Below are 17,279 nucleotides of genomic sequence, written 5' to 3' on the forward strand. Positions count from 1 at the left end.
TTTTTCACTTCCTTTTTACATTTGTTTTCATTTCTTTTAACAACTTATAGGTAGATAGCTGAACATTTTTTCAACTAAGCAGACATTAGGCCACATTCCTGTGCTATTATGATTTGAGAAGAAAAAATAATCTGTTTCTTCTGTCCCAGCCTCAATCTTAGAGCTACATGTTTAGACACTAGGATATACAGTGATATTGCAAGATATTTTACACCAAGCAAAGTTGAGCTAGCTCGGTCTTTGGATGGGAAACCTCACCAAAATTAGACCACTGCAGAAATCCGTGCTGAGGATGCAGGCAGTCCTGCAGCACATGTTCTGGGCTCCACTGTGCACGACCACTGGTGAGCTTGAGGTGTGTCTGCCCAGACAGTTCCCCACAGGGGGAGAGAGGAGGAAAAATGTGGAGGAGCAGTCGTTCAAGTGCTCTCAGATGTGGGCAAAGACAGTATCAGCAACCATCCCTACCTCTCCCCGTAGTCAGCTGGGAGGGAGGGTGAGCGTGAGTAAACCTTTATCCACCTTGAAGGATGTTGCTAGGGGTAAAGATGCACAGCCCGTGGATTTGTCTGGGTTTTATGAGCGAAAGCTCTGTGGTGGGTAGGGTACTCTCACGGACAGCTGCTGGGGAGAATGAGAAGCAGAGGAGGGGGTGAGACATGCACTCAAAGGGTGCTTGTTACACATGGAGTGAGTTGAAAGCGGGATGATTTTGTGAAGCAAAAAATGACTGGATGGTGGAGCAATGTGAATGGGTGGTTGTGCTGAAAGAAGTTTGACAAAGAATGCATACAGACACCGGGCTGCAGCATTGTGTGCTACAGTGGCCTTCCAGTACCTTCAGGGGGCCTACAAGAAAGATGGGATCAGGGAGTGTAGTGATAGGATGAGGGGGTAATGGTTTTATAAACTGAAAGAGGGGAGATTTAGATTAGATATTAGGAAGAAATGATTTACTCAGAGGGTGGTGAGACACTGGAACAGGTCACCCAGAGAAGTTGTGGATGCCCCATCCCTGGAAGTGTTCAAGGCCAGGCTGGATGGGGCTTTGAGCAGCCTGGTCTAGTGGGAGGTGTCCCTGCCCATGGCAGGGGGGTTGGAACTAAATGATCTTTAAGGTCCCTTCCAACTTTAACCTTTCCGTGATTCTGTGAATGCTGCCTGCTGTTTTCTTCAGTAATCTCCCAAGTACTAGGAAGGTAGGAGAAAGGAAGCCTGTGAAGTTTCATTTTGTTCCTTTCCATCTGACATTGCTTTGATTACCTGGTCATGCTGACTGCTGAGCTACCACTCATCGAGTCATCTCATTGAGAACATAAGGGAATACCATACAACATATGGTAATACCTAAACACTGTCTTGGTATTTACAAATGCATAAAATCACAAACTAAGCCGACAGAGTCAATAGTCTAGCTAAGTCAACTGATTGATTGGTTACACTGATTATATTAAATGGATAGAAATCGATGATCTTCAAGTCTACTCTACTTATAAAAGAACATAAATGCCTTTAGGGTTTTTGATTTATTAGACAATTTACAGAACATTTTGTTAAAAGAAGAAGGTACTAATCTTCTGTTTTCTCCTCAGAAAATATTCAGCAATATTTTACAATCTGTGTATAGGAAGAGTGATAAATGCATGTTCTGAGAAAGCAAATGCCATCAATAAAATATAAAAGAATTTATTCAAGATTACAAGTCCTTCCCTTAAAAATTCTGAAGAGAGACCATATATTTTCATCTTTATTGATCCCAGAATTTCTTACTGTTGCCATTTTCCTTTTGGTGTTTCAAATCCCCACCTCTAATTTTTACAAAAGATGGACATTATTACTTCTCAGAAATGTCATACTAGACTTCTAAACATTTAATAACACCAAAAATGCTGGATTTTTTAAGTGCTAGCAAGAGGCAGTGACTGGAAGCTGAATCTACAAAAGGGGGTAAGGGCCACCACACTCAGCTATGCCAGGCTGCAGCTCTGGTTGCTTGACTGGTGCAAGGAGGGTCGTGGCTTTGAGCTTGGCCGCTTAGGTTGGACATGGCAAAAGCTAGTGGGCAAACGAGGCTCCTAAAGTAGCCAACAGAGCAAGATGAGGGCCATATCTCACCTCCCTTCTGATTTTTAATGCCTTACTCCAGCCCACAAAAGATTAGAATTGCCTGGTATTGACAGCCATAACCTATTTTTAACTGTGCAATACCTTTCAAAAATTAAGCAGTGTCACTGTGAAAAGCAGTGAGATTGCTGATCCGTTCTCCCTTTTTTCCCTATGGAGGGTGCGGAAGAGCTGAATTCACTTTTCTCCATCCAAAGGTGCTCAGATCCACATCCCCTGCCTGGGAACATAAGCCCCAAGACTATTCATTTTATGGGGATGGCTCTACTGTCCTTAAAGCTAACAAATACCGGGCCAGAGACAAAGAGAAACTCCCTACATGAGTGGTCAGACACCCATTCCACCAGCAACATTATTAAAGCAGGGCTATTGCATGTCCAGCTTTTCTTAGAGATCCCCATTTCTCTGGGATTTCAGCTGGCAACTTGATCAGCTACACCATGACAATTCGGAAAAGTCTGTTAAAGCGCGAGAAATCCCAGACATTTCCACGGGTCACGTACTGCTCAATGCACACACACTGAGTCTGCCACTTCTAGAAAACTTTGCACTTCCCGGCCATGCCATGCCCTTTCTGGATGCACACATGCCACAGGTCTGGTGCTGTCAGGCAAACTGTGCACAACTGAGTTAGGGATAACAGAGTAAAACAATACAGCCGTGTAATGTGTGGCTCACTGCTGCTCACTACGTTGCTAGTTATTTCTGTCCAGGGTATGCCAGACAGAAATACCATAAAAAACATCAAAGCACTAAGCACTGCAGGATTCAAAACCAGGTTTCCTCACTGCTGTGTAGCAAACCCAACCATAGGGTGAGACAGCCATCCCTCTCTCACTCCAGCTCCCCTCTGTGGCTTTATTATTCCACACAACACAAAGCAGCTTCAGCAAAAGAGGGTGAAGGCAGGTCCTTCCAGGCTGGCCCTTGGTGGGACAGTGTGGGCAGGCTGCAGGGATGGAGATGGTGTGGGCTGAGTCCTGTTGGGCAGGTCACTGTGGTGCTCACTAATACCTCAAAGCTGAACACATTTTTTGTTTGGTTCCTCCTGCGACTGTGCAGAGCCGGATCTGCTGGGGATGCTCCGGCACCATCTGGCCGGCCAGATGGACCGGGGATACCTAGACTGATAGTGAGGTGAGTGCATCAGCGCTTCAGTGGCATGTCTGTGATGGTACCGTGACCTGGAGACAACTACTACTTTGTTCTCTGTTACGCACAGCGGAGATACACCTTATACGTAATAAACAGTCAGAAATAAGTAACATTTCTTTAAAGAAGCCTATACCAGCAGAGTGAGCACAGGATAAGACAATTTTCTTGACCCTCATCGTAAAATTCTTAAGTATTTATAAAATTAATGTCAAAATAACCAAACTGTATTCTCAAAAAAAAGAAAAAGAATGAATTAGTGTAAACGAGTTTAAACTGAAGTAGCAGGATTGTGAAGGATTTCAAATTCTAAAGGCACCACACAGCCCATCCTTGGTTTCTGACATGACTACGTTGCACCTATGGGGATCAGACGGGTTAGAATCCTTCCCCTGTATTTAGAGGCTTCCTGAAGCCGCGTGATTAACAGGTACAAGAAAAACTTTCTGTTGGTTGATTAATAAGGTTTAGAAGAAACTGTGGTGTTTACCTGCAGAGAATTAACATTTCCCTACTTCCTACATGTTAAGAACATTTGCATGCAATGTTATTTACAGATTTCAGTGCAACTTCTAATTCAGCAGAACATACGAGTAAAAAAGCATATGGGAAGGACAAAAATATATCCTGAGGTAGCTTTTCACTTAGAAATATGGTCAATGGGGGAACAGATGGCTCTTGGTCACTGCCTTACGTTCCCCGACATGAACTTTACTATATGAACTAGTTTACTTACTGATAATATCGCCAGAGGCAAAAAAACCAAATGCGCTAGAGACTGACCGTCCTCTCTCTGCCCAGACCAGGACTAAGACACAGTGGCAGAGCACAGAAGGGATAAACAAGAAGTGAAAGCGGAGTCTGAAAGCCACCCTTGGAAAACTGTATCCATACAGAGCATTCAGTGGGGGCAGCATTTGCATACAGACCTACCATGCAACCTCATTCCTGAGAGAAGAGCTCTGTTAGACCTCCAAAAAGAAAAAAGAATGTTTGGCACGGGGAAAAATAGTGGTGTTTCTTCCATACAGAGGAGAACAGGAGCACACATACCTGTCCCCATTCAGCAGGTATGCAACAAGATGGTCCTTTTAGCTGGAGAAGCATCTTTTGTGACAGGGAGTTTTCACAGACTATCCTGTTTTGAAAGAGAAGTAGTATCTGCCTGTCTTCTCCCCACTCCCTCTAACCGTGGCAGACAAGTATGGTGAACCTAAATTTTGGAAAATATTACCTGAGGGCACAGAAGGAGGCCCGAGTCAGAGGAAAGGAAAATTTAGGCGGATTAAGTGAGGTGAGCTCATGAAATTTCTTCGTAAACAGAAATGACAGGCTAGCTTGGGAAAATAAAGTTTCCCTAAGCATACCTGACAGCAGAAGCTGACTGATCAAATGAAATGGATGACAGAAAGCCAAGGCTGTCCTCTGGACTCAGCAAAATGAAGCAAGTCAGGGAAAACGCAGGGGCCATGCTGTGACAAATGCTGTGTTCATGTGTGCAACAGTTCAAATTGTCACCCCAGCTACTTGCAGGGGAGCCTGAGTGCGGTGAGGGGAGCAAGAGACACCGACTTCGGAGAGCTGTGACGGAAAGCGTGGGCTTTACCTTCCCGGCACCAAGGTCCTCGCTCATCACATTCCAGATGTGAGACCCAATTCTGGCTGGACTGCCAAGGTATCACGTTTTATAAATATCAAAAAACCAAGCAATCAAAACCCTACTGCTGTTCAACATCGTACAGTTTGAGAATGACCTTCGCGCTGGCTGTCCTCCTGTACATGGAAACATTCGCATTTTTTTTATGCACAGAATCTTCCTGCTATTTCTGCAAAATATTATTCCTAAATATGGCCTTGCTACTTCTATAAGTTACTTTTCCATCATTGGCTTTTGTTTTGTCAACTTAATAATCGAGATAATGAATGCCTGGGTTTAAACCTGTTTTTGAGATCCCCCCAACACAGAAAAAAATCTTGATGGAAACAGGAACCCTACCTGCTGTTGAATATATCATGATGTTCACTCAACACATCACAACCAGCTCAACCACTCAGCAAGTCACAACCAATGCAAACTTCATTCAGAGAACAAACTGGCTTTTCCAGGCTACTGTGAATTTTCAGTTAGTATCAATACAGTATCGGTTCCTATTCGAAATGATAAATGTTAACTTCTAGAGCCTGCAGAGGATTACCAAAGCAGAAACTTTAATATTTTGCGTATCACAGTGTTTAGAAAAGCCAATGCACTATTAATGTCCTGAACAAAATCTTTGGATTCCCATACCTTAAAACTTTCCTTGATATCCATATTTTACAAAAGAATGCTGTTTAAAACCAGGAGATCCAATTAAAATTACTTAACATGCCCTGACCAACAAACTATCCGGGTACCCCAAAAACGTTAGGGACAGCTTCTCTCCTTGTACAGGCAGTTCAAGCAGAGCAAGATTAAGCAGGCCTCCATCTCATTAAGTTCAAGGACACCTCCATCCCAGTCTCTCTACATCTTAAAAAAAAAAATAAAAATATCTAGATCATTATAACGAGACTCTAAATAGCTCAAAGACAGCCAAAGGGGGACTCCAAGGCGGAGGCATTGTGAAAGAAATCTGTAAGGCTACTGACAGAAGACTCCCATGCAAATCAAGCGGTATGGACACAGTCTGCCATGCCGTGTCGATTCCTCTCTGTGTTGGTTTTTTACAGCCCCAAAAAAGAGCCATAACACAGATGGGTCTCTAAACTATACAAAAATTGTCAGGGGCTTCTCAGCCTCTGGAAGAGCTTGGGCTGGGGAGGCAGAAAGGTCATTTAAAATTACCTGTTTCAACCAGCTGGGCTGTAAATGTTAAGTTATGCCACAGATCTCTGTTCAGGATTTCACCCTGAATGGCTTACCCTGTCTTACATAGGAAGTCTGCAGCAAAGCTGTAACTAAACATGGAGATCCAGATTTGATCTTTCTTTTCTTAATCATAGCTCCAACCCTCCTTGAAACACAGGGCAAAATGGGAATCTATTTAATTCTGAGTGCGGGTATGAATTTTACAGTTTGAAGGTATGGCTTTGTTTATACGATGACTTCAAAGGTTTCCATTAATAAATTAAAAAAAAAAGAGAAGTGGTGTCCTGGAATTTTTTACCTCAGCAGACCTTAAATTGCATTTGTAGGTGTTCTCATTAGAGAAACAATGGGATTTTGTTGAGGAAATAATTAGCTTCATTTTGATAAATCCTTTTCTGCCAAATGGCAATAGACATACGTTTTAAGCAAGAAAATAAACATTTTTTTAGATCAAGCTACAGCTCCCAGATTAATCAGAGTCTTCTGTGGGAAGTCTTCCTCTCTGGGTAAACTATGCCTTTGTGTTGAAGGGGAGATGACATGAGCTGTAAAAATGCTTTCATCTATGTTATACAATAGTTCAACTTCCTCTTAAGAAAAACCCAAAAAACCCACCAAAACCACCAAAAAAAAAAAAAAAAAGAAAAGAAAAAAAAAGAAAAGAAAAGAAAAGGAAAGAGGATTATTTCTCTCTCCCTTTTCCTTCATCATGATCTTACTTACACCTTGCCGTAGGCAATCCTGTCGTTTTCACAGATTTTTGATTCCCTCATGAAACAGACACTCACACTTAGTATAATCTTTCTCACAAACATTACCGAAAGCACCAGGGAGCCAGGCTTGTGCCTATCTATCCGTGGGATGTATTTATATCCTGTCTACACAGATGTACTTCAGAATTAGCAATAACAACATTTTCTGAGCTCTCCAGCACAAAGCTGCCTCCAAGTTCAGGACTGTCTGTGCCGTAAAGTCAAGTCACTCATCCTACCACAGGCCCCGGACCAACAATGAATTTACGGGTAGGATTTAAAAGTAACGACTGATTTAGTACAAGTAGTTGAATGCTAAAATACATGGGTATACCCAAGTGCTGTGTGGAGGCTTTTTTCACACGCCTTGTCAAGTGGGAGTCTACATTGCTTTAAGTCAAATGTTAAAGAGCCAAGAACCAGGCTGACTTCAGGGGAGCAGAAGACAAGCACAGCCTACACCTTAGCTGTCCAACACGAGTGGGAGCTACGACACGAGGGGGAAAAACCAAGCCAGTAGAAACTACCGCGCATATCTTAGATGGAGTTAGAAAAAAAAAAAAAAAAATCACTGAAAATTGGTCAAAACCTGATCAAATACATAGATTTATGGGCGTAACAAAAAGAGAACACTGTCCATTTGGAAGGTCGGTCAGTATTTCTTTTCACTCTTGTGGCCCTGCTTGGTTATTTATACACAATGTTTACACAGAAATAGCTACACTTATTTTGTCCATTTAAGTGTAATCCGGTCTTACCTGGCAGGTCCATATCGATGTGATAATGAACCCATCGTCTCTGAAGACGTTGAAGATTTCAATGATCCCCCGTGAATAACCAAACACGGAGATACTAGCATCTGATACTGCCAAGTTAAATGTGAGGTAGTCGGTGGGCTGCAGAAGATGTCTTTGTTTATACAGGACAAAAATCACAATGCTGTTTCCAAACCAAGACAGCCAACCTGGAAAAAAAATTAAAATCCGTGAAATCAAAAAGCACAGAAGGCAAGAAGCAGTTCAGTGTGTAAATGTGAGACGTCTCTTCTGAAACTATGCTTTTGTACCGCTAGAAACAAATTAAAACAGGTTCTCCACTGGAAAATCTACGCATGAAGCCTTTTTAAGTAGCTGGGTCCTTTTCAGAAGCAGGAACAAATTCCCCCACTCTGGGAATAAAGCAGAACACAACAAGAAGAGCTGCTACTGCCTCTATCAAAGACCCACCATTTAAAGGCCTGGGTAAGTTTGGGGTTTTTTTCCCCTAAGTGAGCAGACGAAACTTATGAAACTCTGATCTAGTTAAAGATGTCCCTACTTACTGCAGGGGGGTTAGACTAGATGACATTTAAAGGTCCCTTCCAACCCAACACATTCTATGATTCATTCTATGATTCTATGAAAACGTAACCCATGGGAAAAAAGGAAGGAGAAAGGATTGGTAGGGTGGACCTGAGACTACAAGAAAACTGCCCAAACCGGCAGCTGCTTAAGTACATTGTATACAACAATGCATACCAAAAGTTCATGCACGTAGCCCGAGAGCCGCTTTACCAGTCCTCTCTCGAGAAGTGCTGCCTTTTCCAGCTAATGTGATTAAGTTTCTTCTCTTAGAACAGTCTAGGATCTCCTTGCAGCAAAGTCTGTCCCAGATGGGAATATTTTTCAGCAATACACCTGTTAATCTATATGAAGAGAACATTGAGAGCAGAACTTTCAGAAACTTTAATGTCTTTTTTTAATTTATTTTGAAAGGAAGTTGTGTCCTCTCTTACTCTCCAGGAACAGAGATGCCTGACTTGTCTGTGTCTAGTTACATGACGAAAACGCAAGGGAGATGACTGCAAATTTGTTGAAAGTCAGCCACTTAGCTGGAGAGACCAAGAGTTTCCAAACGTGCCCCCACCAATCAGTGCAAGACCTTGGTAGGTTGCATCCCACTTTTTGGAATGGTGTAGATGTATAGAAACCAATGACTTCTGACAAAAGGTTTACTCAGAAGCATCAGACTTAGTATTGAAAATGGGGCATAGCCAGTGGCTCCAGGGCAGCTGCTGGAGCGGGGCTGAGCAGCCGGTCGGGCAGCACTCGGCTCATGTTTCCACATCCCAAACCAGCTCTGCCACTGCCAGTGTAGATGGCCTCGCTTCACCTTGGCAATGTGGAGGGAAACACCAGCTCTTTGGAGTGCCTGCAGCCTAGGACAGGTTTAGGAACCCAGTAGCTGGTGGTTTTGTTCCCCACAGTTGATGCCAGGATACAGCATTAACTACACGGTGAGGGAAAAAAGCCTTGATCCTGAGGTCTCTATCCAGGCACAAGCAGCAGATATCCCAGAGCATGGGTGCTGTACATTGACATAGCAAGAGGCGAATACATGCACTGAAAAGCGACGTGACATGACAGCATTGCACAGCACCTCTGGCTATTCGAAGGAGTTCACGAGATGAAGGATGGCTGACGGGTTACATATTGTAGCAAGAGGGCAGCCGCCTTCCTTCAGGAAGCATTAACAATCCCACATGTCGGGAACCCAGTGCTGCCCTGCTGGGCTGCCTCGGCTAGGATTGCTGTGCCTCAAAAGCAGAGGCTTGGGAGGGAATCGCCTCTGAATCTCCAGGCCACCTGGGAGCATCGTGACCTGAACAGAGAGGTTGGGTACTTACCCAGTGAGGTGCTGCGGGTAGTCTGGCGCGGGAGGGGAGGTGGTTGATGGGACAGCCTCTGTATGGCACTACGAACTGCTTTTTCTAGAGAGCAATTCCCTTTTGGTAACTTCTCTCTTTGCAAAAGTGCCGAGCTGCTGCTGCTCTGGCTTGCTTAGCAAACGTACAGGGTTTACTAAAGTGCTTTTGAATGGCGAAGAGCTGACGTGGCAGCCGATGGTATTAACCAGAAATAGTCACTGGTGCAATGATACACTGAGATACAGACAGACATATATATATATATATATATGTATGTCTCATTATAAAGATAAGATCAAGAATAATAAATACATCTTATTCTGGCCACTAGGTGACAATGTTTCTTAATCGAGTCTCGTTTCCAACAGCTGCATGCAGTTTAAGTCAGGAATTGTTTCTGACTTTTGTCTGAGTCTAGGCATTACAAACAGGCACAGCGGGGCCCTGGAGGAGGACGGCTTTGGGAACGCACCAGGATCGTTTGCAATGCAAACATGATAGTTGTGCCTTTGGAGTACTTCAGCTCTACCTCCTGCAAGGCAAGGTAGTTTTCAAAGCAGCAGGTACGGAAATGTTTTCCCTGTCAATGTGAAGACATAGCGCTAAAATGGCAGACAGAATAAAATGGCACCTCCTTCGTAAATAGCATTTTGTCAAAGCATTTGTCAAAGCAGCGTAACGGATAGGAGGGCTACCCTAAAAATGTCATACACGTGCACTTCCTGGGAACATACTGAGCAAATTCCCCCTAGCCTGGAGGGGAAGGGGGGTTTCAGTTAAGGCATCTTAAGGAAGGAACTGAGCAAAACGTTACAAACCAATACACATAGTTTAGATGGAGGTGACAGAGACACAGGATTTGCGATTATTTTTTGAAACTACATTCACAGACTGAGGGTGGGGATGAGGGAAGCGTCGAGGGAGACAAAGTTACAGAGCGAGTATGTCTTCTGCAGGCAGGCACAATCCTTTTAACCAAAGCAGGTGGAGAACCTGCACCGGCAAACCCAGCCCCTGAAATGTCTGATCTGTCTGGGTGGTAGACATATTAATACTGCGATAAAAAAACTGGAGGAACTCGATTCTCAGTAAACCGTGGAGTAACAAAAACAGGAGTCACATAAAAATGCAAATCAACCGGACCAGTGACTATGGGACACTGGATCTCTGCACCATCAGATAGCTGTGCTGGTCTGGGGTGGCTGACTATATTGACTGACTGATTTTTAACTTTGTTTTCATTTTTTGTTTTGTTTTGTTTTAAACCAACAAACGACCCCAAAACAAACAAACAAACAACCCCAACCACAAGAACACCTCAATAACAATCTCTCTACCCCCTCCCCTGAGGGCGCAATAGGAAAAAAGCTCCTGCAAATGCAGTGCAGAGGCAGCAGAGCAATAGCTCTGACACTTTCCGTGAAGGTAGGGATCTCCTCAACTGCTTCACAAGGCATTGGTGTCACCAGGTGGCATCTCAATAAAACAGGGGATAGAAAAGAAAACCAAGAGAACTAATTTCATTTTTTTTTTTTTTGCAGGCTGCCAGCAACATTCAGTCACAAGAATATATGAAAAAAAACCCATGAATAAACACAAACCCAAAATCTATCCCCAGCACCCTAAGGTAATCCTGGTGAGAAAGAACAGGTTCCAACTGAGATCAAAATGTGGCTGAGGGAGGAAAAAAAAATAGCAGATAGGGAGAAACTGAGCACACTTCCACCCAACATAAGGTCTAGAGAGAAGTCACCACTTTTCCCCCACAAGCTGTAGCATTGGCTGATAGGGGCTGCTCATCAGCAAGAGATGCTGGCCCTTCTGAAGTGGCAAAATACACAGGTAACATACAAATACTGAAGTTTGTTAACACAGGGCAGGACAGAGCAGCTGCTGTGAGACTGGCAGTATCAGAGCAGAACAGGTTAAATGAGTGCTGATAAATGCTAAATACTGAACAGCTAAAGAATCACCTTCACTCCTCAGACACCCACAGAAAAGTACTTGGCACCACATTTGCAGACATTGGGAGTTAGGAGGAACAGGACGGGCAGCAATATTTAAAATGCTGTATTGCCCTTATATAATTCAGTAGCAATCCTTCCCCTGGAATAACACCCCCTAATAGAGCATTTTAATCCACAGATATCAAAAATACTCCAACAGAGAATGCTGGTGCTTTCACCCGTGATCTCCCCGGGAGGTGCGGGAAGGCTGTCAAGCAAGCTGGCGGTAGTCAGGAGCTAAACCCCATCGACAAAGTCCCGTATCGTATATATGCTGTCCGTCAGCCTGTGCAAAGAAAGCGCTGAAAAAGTAGACAGCAAGAGCGACTACGGATATTGAAAACCTCCCTGCTGAAAGCGACTGGGAACAGCGAGACTCTTCAGCTTTGGGAATAGCTAAGAGGGAACACGATAATTTTACAAAGATTTCTGCCAAATCACTCAAGCTTGAGCATCCAGACATACCCTCTTTTACTCTCATGCACCTGAGACGTCCTTTGAACAAGCAATAAACACCTGAGGCTGCATGCAATTTCATTGTTAACGTTCAATTTATGTTTTTGCAGAGTTAAATTGGGTACAAGGGAACTGATAGGTCTGAGCTGGTCATCTACATTTCCAATAGACGACTGCATCCATGCCCAGCTAAGACAGGTTATTATGCTTTGCTCTTAGACTTGTTCTTATTACACATTGTTGCACGGCCTTTACTTATAAAATCTGACAAGCATGAATTAGAAAATGGGGGTTACAACTCACCCATCTACAGTTTAAAATATACACGGAGCCTTAAGTGGAAGAATTCAAGACATGAGAGCAAAAGGTGAAGGCTCAGTGTCACAATACAAGCTACGCTTTTCCCTCAGCAAATAACCTTATCTCTAGGACAGAAATTGGACTGAGCACCTAGATATAGAGCAGCCATGAATGAAGTCAATTACTGACTCAACTACCTATACACAAGCATAAATGTCTATCTGAAGAGGTTTGCTGTAAAAGATTTTCAGCCTAGAAAACTTCGTTTAAAACAGTGATGCAATCTAGAGAATTTGCGAAGCAGTCATTAACTATTGCAACTGTGAAGTGACCCTGCTCTGTTTTTAGTCTTCGCTGCTAATTATACGTACACAATATCCTTCCCAGGGCGTATTGCCAATTTTGGCAGGATGGAGAAGAGTCATCATGTTTTAGACTTGACAAAGCGTGGAGAGATTATTTGTTCAATAAATGCGATCACTCTGTAGATGAATGTTTTGTGAATAGCGTGTTTCCTTTCCCACCTTCTCAGATTTATCTGTCAAACGATGTCCTGAAATAACGCTCATTCTGTCACTTGTCAAGTAAGAGTTTACTGTTACCATTCAGAAACGCGTGCCATTTAAAGGCATCTTTGGGTCTTGTGGTCTCTTCCAGTTTTCTGATGGGACTGGTAATGCTCTCAGCATGCCTTTCTGATATGAGCACTCACAAAAAGTCAGAATTTGTTCTCTAGCAGACATTCTCTCATACTGATTTAAAATTTCCTCTTATGCCAAACGTTTTTTCTACCAGGCCCAGTTAATTGTGAAACTAGGGAAAATGAACACAGAACAAATTGTGTATAAATGCACAAAAGAATGATTTACCTAAGAATTCCAATTAATAATTATGGAGAAAAAAAGTGCTTCGGGCTTCCCCTGTCCCCCCCCCCCCCCCCGCAGGTCTAGGCTGACTTAGCTAGCAGCTGTGGACAGTACTTTTAAATTGCACCTAACAATTTAAACTACAAAAGGATTCTCCCACAGTACTATACCACTTAGGGGAAAGGCAAAAAGGGGTCCGATGTAATGCTCGCAAGAGGACAAGCTCCCCGCTGTCTGTCAAAGACAGCTCTGAGCTCACGGAAGGGAAAGATGGAAGCAGAGCGCTGCCTTCAGACAGGGGATGCTGATGCAGCTGACCCAGCAAAGGGAAGCGCAGTGGCAGCTATTGCCTGCAGCTAGTCCCTCTAAGCTCGCTGTGATGGCTCACCGCTATGGGATCGGCATTGCGTTTTTCCCCTGGCTTTGCTGGTCCCCTGGCCGAAGCGTTAGCAAGGAGAAGGATGGCACAGTGACTCAGATGCCAAGAAGCAGTGCGGCGATCTCAAAATCCACCAGCATTTGCAAAATGCACTCTTACACTTTGATGCCGGTTTGCTTGTGACGTCAGTGTGCGATACCTATTCCAGCACGGGCTGTGAGCTCACGCCTCTGTAGAGTATTCTGAGAACCCCTCTGTCTGGATCTGAGAGCTTGGCTGGTGTATATGATACATACATCAGTGCCCTGTCACATCTGACATCCATGCTACCTGTGACATGTGAGAATTTCCAGAAGGGGACATGCAAAGAGGCCTCATCTCAGCAAAAGGTTTTTGAATCACGGTTCTTGGATATTCACATCCTCTGTCAAGATGCGTGACTGTGGAAAGACTTGGCCAAAGATAGTTGGGTATTTTTGACTTTGTCCTGCGAAGGTGAAGAGATTCAGAGATGGGGTAAGGGCAGGCAATCACAGACATCCCTTTGGTGTCGGAAAAGTACATCAGAATTTGCAAAAAAGCTGCACTGGCACACTTAGATTCAAAAGAGAAGAAAACACGTAGCAGTTACAGAAGTGTAATCACTGAAGCTGTTTTCCAAGGGATCAATAAACCAAAAGTATGAAATATGAACATTTTTGTGACTTTGTGTAGGGAAATACTCATAGACTCCTGCAAACGCAGATTGTCGTTCCAGACCCATAAAGAAACACAGGTAGGGGAAGGTAACACAGGGGCTGGCCTTTGTCCTCCAATGCCAGAGGGCAAGAGGGTGTTTGTGTAATAGAGCACTCTGTTGGGCCACATTACTGCTCCCCAGACAGAGTTATCGGCGTACATAAAACTAATACTTGTGAATTGTTATGGTCGCTGCTTGCAGAAGTGTGGCAGAAGACCTTTGAGGTGAAAAAGACACAGGGACTTTTCTGATTTATGTATTATTAGCAGACATTTTTCAAAAGTTCCTCTTGCTAAAAGGTAAACCTACCTCCATCACATTTTAACCAGGTCCACACAACACTTAACTTGGAGTAGCGCTATTACGGGTTATATATACTCTGCTAGAAATGAAACTTGAATTTTGAACCTGGAGGTAAGTTTCAAGAATAGCAGGTATGACATGCCAAGCACTTCTAAGCTTGCCAGAAGGATCTGGGGCAATCAAAACCCAACAGACATAGAACCTAAAAGCTCAGGCACCTTGGTACTTTAAAAAGTATTTGCTAGAAGATGTGTGGTCACCATTAGGAAGCAGCAGAGGAAAACACCTCGGTTGGTTGATTGATGGAAGAAGTTTGAACTACCAGTGTGATGCAGAGGCAATACTAGGAGGGATCAGTAGAGCCGAAGAAGTGTAAATAGTGTAAATATTAATGTGAACGGCGATGGCAAGACCTTGCATGGATGCTGGATTCAGTCCTGGTTATAAGTTTTGGGTTTTGTTTTTTTTTAAAAAAAAGAATCCAGGTTGGAAAAGACAGCGTAAAAGGCTGCTAAGATTATATGCTGGGTTGACAGGGGAAAGGATATTATGACAGGAGAGAAATAAATAATTAAAAAACCCAAATCAACCAACGAAACAAACAAAAAAGCCCCTCACCTGCTTAATATAGGAATACAAAGGTTGACCACAGGGTATGATCATTCCTTCAGGAACAGAGAGTGCTGTAGGACATTAATTTCAGGCAAAAACAAAAAAATAAAAATCAATGAAGAGTGACAAAAAAGGGTATAAAATTGGTGTGATCACTTTAGCTAAGAATTTAGGGAAAGCCCCCTACCCAGCAGAGAAACAAAATCAGGAACAGGCTGTCAATTGGATGAGGGGTAGCAACATCAAAAAAAACCCTGGCCAGTTACATGAGGGAGCACGGTGGCTTCGTAAATGAGATTATATATTGTCACAGCAGAGGACTGGCCTTGCTGACCTAAGACGTTCTTTCTAGTCTTAAGTGCAACTGATTAATTCATTAGCTGATGGTGCAGCCACTTCCCAGCCATTCATGAAGGGATACGCAGATGTGAACAGATTGGGGATAAATTGGAACAGCACTGATTTATCTCACCGCCATTCTTCTAATTAAGTCTCCTAAGACAGAAGCCATACATTTTTCTACTAGAATCTCTGGTTTTATGCTAAACACAGCTTTCTCCTCCCTAGTTCCTACAGGTAAAAAAAAGAAAGTATCACGTAAACATATTAAAACACTTAACGTTTTACGTTGTGACTTCCATAGACCTTTCTCGAGCATAAGCTGAGGGCTAGTAAGCTACTTGCAAGATGTGATGAGCTTAGAAAGAGGAAAAAAAACCTGTTTAGATCAATCATTTAAAAACAGAAATATATTTGTGGATGCTGTTTCGAAGAACAGATTTAATAAACGTTGTGTTTCCTTGTATTTTCCTGGGAGGTTTTTTGGTTGGAAATTTTGATGACCTAGCAAACCTGCATTCTTGGAAATTTCATAAAGTTTCCTTGTATCCTCCAATGAGTCTGCTCCAAATAGACAATATTTAAACAAACAAAACAAAATTGTGCTGGGATCAAAGTGACTTCATATTGGGTGCCATTTTCAAATCCTTATTATCCACTTACAATACGTGCCTTGCAACAGAACCAAAATAAGCACACGGTATTGTGACTGCTAACACGGGATAATGTTCTAGTACTTGGATCTTTCATAGATCCTCTTTGAAGAAGTCTATTTCTATGTGCATCAAACGTTTAAAGCAAGAGCAGTACAAATAGTTTAAAAGTAGTTTAAAACTAAAGAACCATATTTTCTATCTCTGCAGGAGACAGTTGTAGGATGACAACTCACCATCAGCAGTCAAAACTCTGGAAATCACAGAATATTTATTCAGTGCTACCGAGACACAAGAAGACACAGAAGTATCACGTACTTCTGATAAGGTACTTTTTTGTCTTCCCTATTTTTTCCCCCCTCAAGATTTAGGCATTGATTATTAATCTCTTTTTAACAAAAGAGAAAGAAGTTGCATTTTCTAACATCCAGACCCATTAGGGATGAACGCCAAAGGAATTTGAACTTTATAAAAAGCTCTACATAGGAGCTTACTTTTGCATCCGAGCCAAGTACGTACCTAAAGCCAGTAGGTAGAAACCTATGATAGTCTCTCCTTGCTCTGTTACAGCTGCCTCCCTGCTGAGAAAACTGATGTTGTTGTTCCTCCAGGGTGCCTGTGGAGAAAACTGGACAGACATTTTCAGCAGAGCTTATGACCCAGAAATTGCCCTTTCCTCGGTACGTCCCAACAAAATAAAATGGTTCCAGCCTTTTCCTCAGTTTCTGCTCCCTGTATTAGAAGGAGCTCTTCAATGAGACTAATGATCTAAAGAAGGAAATCTCAAGGGACAGGAGCTTTGCAGCCTTCTGACCTGTTCTTCTTCACTAATCCTATCTATTAATACAGCCTGTGAATCTGCAGCCAGCCCAAGACAGCAGATTTCCTCACATCCTTATTACTGCTACATGCAGAAATCTTTAATGAAGAGCGTGTATCTGACAAAAGGACGACTTCCTTTAAAATAGCGTGATACCACATAACCTACAGGCTTGCAGGCACACCCACAAACTCAGCACATATTGATACGTTGCTAAAATAGCAGTACTTTTGTCGTTCTGTCT

General features: G+C 42.9%; 1 protein-coding gene across 1 annotated transcript in view; it reads right to left on the reverse strand.

Annotated features, from left to right (window-relative positions):
* Window positions 1-16,886, reverse strand: part of LOC141740733 (visual pigment-like receptor peropsin) — a 33,156-nt gene extending 16,270 nt beyond the window's left edge. The window contains exons 1-2 of the mRNA XM_074579916.1: window positions 16,735-16,886; window positions 7,635-7,840 (exon numbers count right to left, since the gene is read on the reverse strand). Coding sequence (XP_074436017.1) covers window positions 7,635-7,840; window positions 16,735-16,855 — 327 coding nt within the window. The 5' untranslated portion in view covers window positions 16,856-16,886. The remainder of the gene's footprint in view (window positions 1-7,634; window positions 7,841-16,734) is intronic.
* Window positions 16,887-17,279: the final 393 nt, after the last annotated feature.

This window comes from Larus michahellis, chromosome 3 (genome assembly GCF_964199755.1).
Source record: "Larus michahellis chromosome 3, bLarMic1.1, whole genome shotgun sequence".
Lineage (NCBI taxonomy): Eukaryota > Metazoa > Chordata > Aves > Charadriiformes > Laridae > Larus > Larus michahellis.